We start from the raw sequence: 10,000 nt of genomic DNA on the forward strand, positions 1-10,000 counted from the left end.
AACCTTAAAAATATTCTGCAATTATACCTAATTTGAAAAAGTTTACATTTCTTCAGTATTAAACAGCAGAAATGAAGCTTTCTTATCCGACGTCATTTACAAAGGAAAGAAAAGACAGCGGCCGCCAGCGCTGTAAACAACGGTAGACTGATGGGTAATAAGCGAATGAGTAATACAGAAAACACATGTTTGAGATGGGAAACTTTTCTTGAAGTTTCTCTCACAGTTCACGCACAGCTCGCTGTGCGTGAACTGTGGGTTTTATCGTGTTGGAAGCAAAACAGCAAAAGTAAGAAGGAATTAAGGATGATATTAGCCCCCACGCCGACTAAGCTAATTCTGATGCGTCGGTCCGCTCTGTTTACGTCTTCGTGTGGAATGCGTTTCCTGCTCTCATTTGCTGGTTGTTGTTGAAATAGTTTTGTGAGCTTTAACCTGAGATTCTGGCGTTTCTGGTAAAACACATTTATATTCATTCAATTCAGGATTTAATGAATCGATATCGCTTCATTCAAGCTACTCACCCGTCTCTATCCACCTCCACTTCCAGCTCGACCACGGACAGAGGTCCCGCCCCTCACTATCTCTGATTGGTTTAGACCACGAAGGGGAATGACGTGTGTCTGTTGTTGAACACATGGACGTCTGTCGCTTGGCGAGCGATCGGGTGGTTTAGCGAGTGTCAGCCTCTTAAGTTTAAGACAAGCCCGGCTGCTTTTTAAGCGACGCGGCGCTAGCTACCCAGCTAGCTCAGTACACAGGAACTACTTCCGGTAGTTATACAAAATAAAAGCGTCCCCCATTATAATCCGCTATAATGCCATACTTCCGCTGCGCGCGCCGTTGATATATACCTTGGCTTTACATTAATTGTGAGAAAACAAAACAAACAAATAACTCACCGTTGAGTCGATTGTGAGGTAGTGTAAAGACGAATGAATCGGCTGGGTTATTGCACGCTGTCAACTGGTCTGTAGTGTAGGATTTGTCGATATCTGACAAGTAGGCCAACCACAGGGACACAGCGGCCGCCTCCATTACTCCCGACATACCACTAGAGTGAGCCAGCACACCACAAATGAAGTTTTCTTGTTCTCCATTCATTTCAATGGGAAAAAACTTGCATTAAAATATTCATATTTAAAAAACTATAGAAGTAATAAACACCAAAAGTCATAGCAACTCATTCCAGCTCCAGCCGCACACAATGATATATCATATGTGAACCTTGTCTCAAAACTGTGGGGCGAGTTAAGGTCCAAAATAAACACCAAAAGTCATAGCAATTAGATGGAGTCATTGCTTTGGCAATGACTCCATCTAATGGTTAAATTTCTGAACTGCAGGCTCAGTAAGTAAGTAAGTAAGTAAGTAAGTAAACTTTATTTATTAAGCGCTTTTCACAGACAGACATTCACAAAGCAGCAGTGATGAGACGCAGGTCTTGCGTCCATGACTGCCCTCGCGAGTTAAAGACAGCTGCAGTGTTTGTGTTTTCTAACTCAGGTGTCTCAGCTGAAGAACTGCGGGGTGATTTTAAGAAATCCCCTGTCAATTGGTTATGAGCAAAAATTGTTTCTATAAAATAAAAATTAAAAAAACACAAAAAAAAACCCCAGTTTCAACCGTAACGTGAAGTACACATTTTATTATTTTTTTCCTTTTAGTGAAAGGAAACAGCCGTCGCCGGTATGCTAGTGCGCACGCTCCACCCCCTCCTACGCCTCTTTCCCCCCCTTCTTTTTGCTTTGTAAATAAACAGAAATGTGACTTTTGCTTCATAAACAGTTTGACAAACAAGTGGTGCCTGCAGGGTGTATATTCATGGTATAACCGGCATAAACACAGCCTCACTTCGTGTGTGATTGTGCAGGAAATACAACTGTGCGCTCAGCTTCGAAAAAGGACCGCATCTATCCATTTATCCTCATCTCACCTCTATGTATGTGCTCTCTTTGAGCGCAGGTGCGGCTCTTTGCTGTGACACATCTCTAATGTAGTCTAGACGCTCCGGCGCCAGGGGTCATCGGGTGACACACACACACACACAAACAACAAGTAACACAACATGGACCATGAACTCTGCGTGACTCAACTATACCAAGACAGTTCACCTATTACGAGCCTTTAAAGTAAGCTTATTGCTAAATAGTCTTGATATTTAATCAACAGGTAAGGTAACACCTGATTCTGTTCACATGGACGGAGTTTTTTCAGTGCTAAATAGTCTGCACATCCCGGCTCTTATTATTTATTTTGCTGCGTTATTTTGCAAAATTATCTAATCTAAAAATAAACTACATAAATGAGTGCGATGCAATATTTTGCTCTTGGTGTTTTCAGTCCTTTATGTCCATCTTATGTGTCATTTTTTTCTGTTATCAATCAACCAACCGATCATTCGATTAAAGGCCTGTCAACGGGCTTCGTAAAGGTTCTTTTAAGGTCACCAGAAAGCTACATAAAGACTGCACCTGCACCTGCACCAAAGTTCTTTTTTTTTTTTCTCTCTATCTCCGAACATTGTTGCATTTTAAAACCATCTTCAGTGAGCTATAAATATGAGGCGCTCCAAACACACTCTCAGTTTTACTTCTGCCAAAAAATGACCACAATGCCGAGACGACTGGAGGTCCAGAACTCGATCCTCACTGGTGGGGACAGCTTTAACATGTGGCACGACTACATGAATCTGAGCCAAGTGTTCGAGAAACTGTGCAGCAACCGTGAGGTTGATAACCGAGACACCGAGCGTCCAAAGAAGGGACAAGCGCCCCCTTGGAGTAAGGTCCACACTTCCACTCGGGGGAAGAAATCCTCCAAAAACTCATCACAGTCCAGTCCGACCAGCAGCGCGTCGGACACCAGCAGCAGCGCCTCATCCTCGGACTACTGCCGCTTATGCAAGCAGAACGGGGAGACTCCGAGGGTGTACCTATCTCACAAGCTCAAATCAGACGACGGGAAAGTTTTCTGCCCCGTCCTCCGGAACTACACTTGCCCGATCTGCGAAGCCACCGGTGACAGCGCTCACACACGCAAGTACTGCCCGCAGATGAAGTGCGAGGCTGCTGGGAGGATGCAGACCGTAGGCAAGTTCTGGTAGCTGCTGAAAACTGAAGCTGCGAGAAACTGTACATATTTACCGAACTGTTTGGGGTATGTGTTCGTGTTGGCAGAGACCGTTTCAGTTCCAAAGACTGTTTCAAGTTTGACTGTCAAACACTCCGCTGCAGTCTGCAGCAAGGAGCCCTCATCCATCACATCTGTGGAGCCCCGAGCCGGGGTGAGCGCTCTCAAACCTCGGTAAAAATTAAACTCTTTAAAGTCCTCGAGTGTTTATTGTTGTTGTTGTTATTGTTGTTGTTGTTGTTGTTTAATATGATACAATTTCGGGGGTACTTCATAGGTCACAAGTGAAACACTAAAGTGGCTAACCTTTCTGTGGAATTAAATAGATTTCTAAAAATGTGCCCATAGTGTCAGTGCGCGAGTCTTTTAGTTAAAATGCAAATGCTATATTATCCCTCATGTCAGACAGATTATTCGACAAAAACGTCAGTATTTTGTCTTTTTTTTTTTTTTTTTGGTATTATAGAAAATTTTTAACTCACATGCAACTCTTCCACTTGAAGTTACAGATGTACCTGAACTCACCAGAGAACATGCGTCATAAAAAAATAATTAAATTAAATTAAAAGTAACACTTCAAGGCAAAAGTGAAACGATTATGTGAAGTGAGAAATTGAATTAAGGTTCAATAGTTTTAGTTTCAAAATAGAGGGGCTGGGGAAATACAGTATACAAGGTCAAAACAGAGTTTGTACAAGTTTGTACAAAGACAGCTGCAGTGTTTGTGTTTTCTAACTCAGGTGTCTCAGCTGAAGAACTGCGGGGTGATTTTAAGAAATCCCCTGTCAATTGGTTATGAGCAAAAATTGTTTCTATAAAATAAAAATTAAAAAAACACAAAAAAAACCCCCCCAGTTTCAACCGTAACGTGAAGTACACATTTTATTATTTTTTTCCTTTTAGTGAAAGGAAACAGCCGTCGCCGGTATGCTAGTGCGCACGCTCCACCCCCTCCTACGCCTCTTTCCCCCCCTTCTTTTTGCTTTGTAAATAAACAGAAATGTGACTTTTGCTTCATAAACAGTTTGACAAACAAGTGGTGCCTGCAGGGTGTATATTCATGGTATAACCGGCATAAACACAGCCTCACTTCGTGTGTGATTGTGCAGGAAATACAACTGTGCGCTCAGCTTCGAAAAAGGACCGCATCTATCCATTTATCCTCATCTCACCTCTATGTATGTGCTCTCTTTGAGCGCAGGTGCGGCTCTTTGCTGTGACACATCTCTAATGTAGTCTAGACGCTCCGGCGCCAGGGGTCATCGGGTGACACACACACACACAAACAACAAGTAACACAACATGGACCATGAACTCTGCGTGACTCAACTATACCAAGACAGTTCACCTATTACGAGCCTTTAAAGTAAGCTTATTGCTAAATAGTCTTGATATTTAATCAACAGGTAAGGTAACACCTGATTCTGTTCACATGGACGGAGTTTTTTCAGTGCTAAATAGTCTGCACATCCCGGCTCTTATTATTTATTTTGCTGCGTTATTTTGCAAAATTATCTAATCTAAAAATAAACTACATAAATGAGTGCGATGCAATATTTTGCTCTTGGTGTTTTCAGTCCTTTATGTCCATCTTATGTGTCATTTTTTTCTGTTATCAATCAACCAACCGATCATTCGATTAAAGGCCTGTCAACGGGCTTCGTAAAGGTTCTTTTAAGGTCACCAGAAAGCTACATAAAGACTGCACCTGCACCTGCACCTGCACCAAAGTTCTTTTTTTTTTTTCTCTCTATCTCCGAACATTGTTGCATTTTAAAACCATCTTCAGTGAGCTATAAATAGGTCACAAGTGAAACACTAAAGTGGCTAACCTTTCTGTGGAATTAAATAGATTTCTAAAAATGTGCCCATAGTGTCAGTACAGGATTGTGAACATCGCAACGCAAAGTTTTTGATTTCTCTCAAAACATATATTTCTTTTCATGCTGAACAGATAATATCTTTAATTTGAGTCAAAGTGATTTGCACTTGAACACGCCCACCAGAAATAGACCGGGACCCATTTTTATTCTGCATGGCTGCTGGAAACATCATGTCACATCTTTGATTAATTTCATCTGAAAATAAACGTAAGTAAAGCCAAGTGTGTTACAAAAGCTTTTATAATTTGTATTGCCAAAATCGCAGAAAATAACCCCATTTAAGCTGGGTCGACAGCCACCCCTAATTTTTGCATGATTGTAGCTGCTAGCTATAAGCTAGCTAGCTATCCTGCGCAACGTTAGAACTGGTTACCAGAAACCGACCATCACAGTCGGGAATACAAGTTAGTATACTGGTAAAAAACGGCTTTTTGCCTAACTAGCTAGCGTTACCACGATGCATCGGTGGTGGATAAAGCTAGCTAGCATAAGTTCATAGTTCATAACATTCATAGTATAACTCCGTGCTCCGCTTCGTTTGAATTTTTCTGGTGAGCTCGCGGTTTCTAGACACAAGCTTGTGTTTGTGCGCGCACGTTTGTCTCTCTTCATATAAATATCTGTGTGTTATGTGTGTGTACACCGAGCGCAAAAGATAATTATTAATGTGCATGATTTAGAGACAGAAATAACAAGCCAGCATATAAGATCAATGACATAAGACTAATTCCTTCAATTGACTTTCAGGCGCAGCTCGGAAAAATGTGCATTTTCTGAAGAAATTTTAATTTTAACAGCAAAAAATTGACCCTATGCCAAACTTAGTCGCTAATGGCTGGTCTGTAGACTGTTTGGTATGTCATGTTACGTATTTCTTGGTTTTTCTATGTAATGTGTTTTATAGAGAAGTAACATTATTCTTTTTTTTCTGTATGCTTTCAGAACCACAGATCGCTCCATCCATTCCATGGCTGAAGCATACATTTTCATTTAATCTGAAGAGGTATCATTTTGCATTTACACTGCACATCCTTTTTAAACATTTCATAATAATCTAGACTCTCCCTCATTATCCTCTCATTCACCTTGCTGATGTGTTGAGGACTTGATAAAAGAATACATGGTATGTCCATATCTGTTCTGTCTCTACATGAGATGCAGTCTCTTGATGTAAATTTGACAACTCTGCTATTAAATGCAGTGATTAATGTAGGACAGCAACGATTAATCAACTCATCAAGTTAATATCTTAGGGTTCTGTATTGTTTTCTTTTTTTTTTTCTTGGGCTTTGTGGAACATTTATGAAAATGTTCCACCATTGATTTAATTTAATGATTATGCAATTCACAATCTGATTAGTCAAATAATTGTTCTAATAGTCTGTGACCAAACAACTATCAAAATAGTAGTTTATTATGGTCAAAGATTTATCAGGTGTGCCAGACTTCAGTTCTTCACTTGTACATTTTGTTCCATATTTTACCTCAAGATATCCCAGAAAGATGAAGCTGAGGAAGAGCTGCAGAGTACCACCATGGCACTCTTCGTCTTCAGGGACAACTCAAGCCTCCTACATCAGCCTCGAGACATCGGGATAATCATTGATGGTGTGGAAGTCCTGAATGAGTTGCCTTCTGTGGCAGCTGGAGTGGCAATGGTCTTTGGACTCTGTTATGCTCTTAATATGGAATATCCACGAGGATTCAGGTTCACCTTTGAGGCTCTTCAAAAGATTATGATGGAGCTTGACTTTAACAAGATGACCTCTAAGATTCGCAAACTTAATTGTGAACTTAACACTGCACAGTAGTGTGTTTGCATGCATGTGTGCATGTGTATGTGCACATGCATGTGCATGTGTGCTTGGTTGGCCTGCAGTGGTATTCTACATTCAAAATTTATAAGAACACCCATTTGAAAGGGAGATTTAAGTTGATTTCATTGATACATGTGTAGATTTTTTTTTTTTTTACATTGTACAGGCACAGTGCACATATAAACATTTTTGAGTACTTGCAAATTGGTTTAAAAAGAGTTTTTATAATGGTTTTATGCCAGTTTTAGACAGGTTGCAGGTTTTATACTGGTTTTCAAAAGATTGCAGGTTTTATAAAACAAACATTTCTCTAATCATTTCTGCCGTAGCACTAAATCTGTATATTACTAATCCTCTCTATTGATTATAGTTAAAATGGTTTGGAACAATAAATAATTTTGAAACAATTGGTTGGCCAACTGTCTTGTTTTTTATAGGAAATGCAGAGCATTTTTGAACTGAAATGAAATGTAAAAAATATAGTTTGAATATATGTAAATCAATTACCTGGCTTCAACACAAACATATTAGTTCATGTTAATTTGGTTCGATGTGAATACATTAGGTTGGTTAAATTTCAATATATTAGCTTGGTTCAATAATTAAAATATGGTTCTATGTAAAAAAATCAATTTGGATCAATGCAAAATTTAAAGTTTCAGTCAAGTCTAGTAATATTGTTTATATCAACATAAAAGTATCAGGTCATATCAAGTGACTCAATTTGGATTCTATAAAGCCAAATATTTTGGATGTGACAACTGGACATCATTTTTTTTAATTTGAATAGGGTTATTTTTTTTACAGTGTAGTTTATTTCTCACAGTTTTTTAAAAATTCTCTTGCTTTATGGTTCTTAGCGCTGTTACCAGTCTTTGCATTTATCATCATTTTTTCTCTTTTTTCTTTCATGTTACACAAACATGATTACATATTGCATATGAATCAAGGTTGCGCAGAGGTGGTTGCATTTCCCAGACAATCATGCAAAATATATACATTTCTTTTTTTAAAAATGACATGGTGCGACAGGACTGTAGCACAGTAATACAGCAACATCAGAGGCAAATTCCATTCAAGTTTTGCAAGCCTAGCTTTGAACTTTATTTAAATAAACGGCAGTGACTCGTTATGACAAGGATCATTCTTAATCTCACTCAAACCATGCTGAACGGCTCTAACCCAATTAGGAACATAGGGTTGTTGTTTTTTTTGTTTTTTTTTTAAAAAGAAAAGAAAAACATAACTGAACACAACAGTATGTCAGTGCAGTGACTAATCAGGCAGTACAGTTTCAGGAACCGTTTTAACTGAGGCAGGATGGCATTTTGGTTTTTAAATGGGCATTTAAAACCTGAAATAATCCTAAAGGCTTAGACAAAAAGGTGACATTTGTTTTCGAAATTGAGGTGATGGGCATCTTAGTCGCTGTCACTCCTCTCTCCTCTCTGGAGCAGCCTCTTTCCACTGGAGGGCACGGGAACCTCATGCTTCACTGAGACCTTTGACTTGCTTTTGCTGTCCTTGTCAAGCAGCTCCAAACCGTCATTGATCTTCTTCAACATCTCGTAACGCTCACGCCCACGAACAGGGAGGAGAAAAACCTCCTTGTCGTCCCCCTCAGCACTGGAGGTACATTTGGACTTCTTTGTGGATGTGGTGTCAGGAGGTGGTGCGCTCTTTCGTTTTTTCGCCTCTTTGGTGCCGCTCTCCTTCTTCTGTTTATTGTCCTCCTGTAGCTGTAACAAAGAGGGACGAAATAACAAAAAAGAGAAACATATTTGTCAAGTAATTTTACCCCCCCCCCCAAAAGTGGCATTTAACATGATGATATTCTATTGCCTTCTGGGGGAGGGAAGGAACAGCGGTTTTTCTTTTGAGTTTATATTCAAGTTTTCTCCTTCTTGCCCCCTCTGGTGTACAATTTCTTCCTTTTTCCTGTTTAAAAAGAGTTCACATATTTTGTCATTTGACTGTAAGCAGTGCAAGGAGGAGATGCTCGCTTTTTGCATGACAGTCTGCCACTTCAGTCTTCCCTTTCTTTATAAGGCTGGAAAATACTTCAGACCCCTCCTCAGGCAGTAAGGGGCCTGAGGTGGGGTCTGAACTGTGGGTACCGGTATGAGGAGAGAAGGGGGACAGGACTGGATAGTGGCTTAAAGTTAGGATTTGGTTTGATTAGGTGAGCCGGTTTTTGGTTGTGTCTGCTTATGATTTGAAACAGGTCTGAAATGAGAGAAAGAGGAGTTTGTTCCTGGGGAATTATAAGACAGTGGTGTCCCGTTTTCCTTCTCATTAATCATATGAGAAGAATGAAGGCGTTTTAAAGATTTTTGAGTTGAGGTTTGTCCTTCTGCAGCTATCAGTTTTCTAAAGAACTCGTCCTCCTCATACTGCAGAGTGTTTAGGAAACTTGGCTCAGAGCTGCAGAAGTTCTTGACTGTCGTACATTTGTGGTTAGTCTGATGAAACTCATTTTCAGTGTACTGACTGAAAGTGAACAGCGGGTCCTGACTCCACGTCTGTGGTAAAGGGTTAGGGTGTTGAAAAAAGATCAGGGAACCAGCAATCGCCGGTTCCTTGAGATGAACTCTCCACCGTGGGACAGGATGGTGGTACCCCTGCCCCAGTTCAAAAAATTGCCCATCTTGGGTTTACGCGCATCTACTGAGCTCTTCGCGACGTTTCGGCGTTCCTTCGCCTTCTTCAGGCCGAGCTCAGTGTGTCTGTGTTGTGTGCCTTGTGCCAGAACTAAACTGAAAATATTAGAGCAATATTTCAATGAAATATCCTGAAACGCGTACCTTCACTCAGAAATCGGGGCTGGGGAAACAAAAGCAGAGTCTGAAAGTTTGAGGACAAACAGTCAAATCTTTTTCTCTCTCTCTTTTTTTTTTTTTTAAACATGTCATAAAGACGAGACCCACAAACTCAGTATGTCTACTCATTAGCTACCTTGCATTATAAATATATAAAGTTTTAAAAAGTGCTTATTAAAAGAAACTATAGTGATGTGATAACTTCCAGCAGTGTCATTCTCATTTTTGTTCTTGACCAGCATTAATACGAAATGTCAGGGAGAGCAAAACGGTCGTCCTTCACAGTCCTCCTCCAACACTGACAAGGATTGTCCACAAAAAACCCCCAAAAAAACCCCCCAAAGAACTG

General features: G+C 40.1%; 1 protein-coding gene across 1 annotated transcript; it reads left to right on the forward strand.

The window, feature by feature from the left end:
• Positions 1–2,533: 2,533 nt before the first annotated feature.
• On the forward strand, positions 2,534–3,529 carry LOC146640569 (nanos homolog 2-like). Its single transcript, XM_085400098.1, has one exon. The coding sequence runs from the start codon at positions 2,606–2,608 to the stop codon at positions 3,104–3,106; it is 501 nt and encodes a 166-aa protein (XP_085256224.1). The 5' UTR covers positions 2,534–2,605; the 3' UTR covers positions 3,107–3,529.
• The last annotated feature ends 6,471 nt before the right edge of the window (positions 3,530–10,000 follow it).

The sequence above is a fragment of the Rhamphochromis longiceps genome, unplaced genomic scaffold, assembly GCF_057381845.1.
Source record: "Rhamphochromis longiceps isolate RC_006_pf unplaced genomic scaffold, R_longiceps_female_GT1.1 unmapped_scaffold_5, whole genome shotgun sequence".
Lineage (NCBI taxonomy): Eukaryota > Metazoa > Chordata > Actinopteri > Cichliformes > Cichlidae > Rhamphochromis > Rhamphochromis longiceps.

What these genes read in the sequence shown, in the direction of transcription:
- LOC146640569 (XM_085400098.1), top strand. Translation starts at nt 2,606, where the DNA reads ATGACCACAATGCCGAGACGACTGGAGGTCCAGAACTCGATCCTCACT.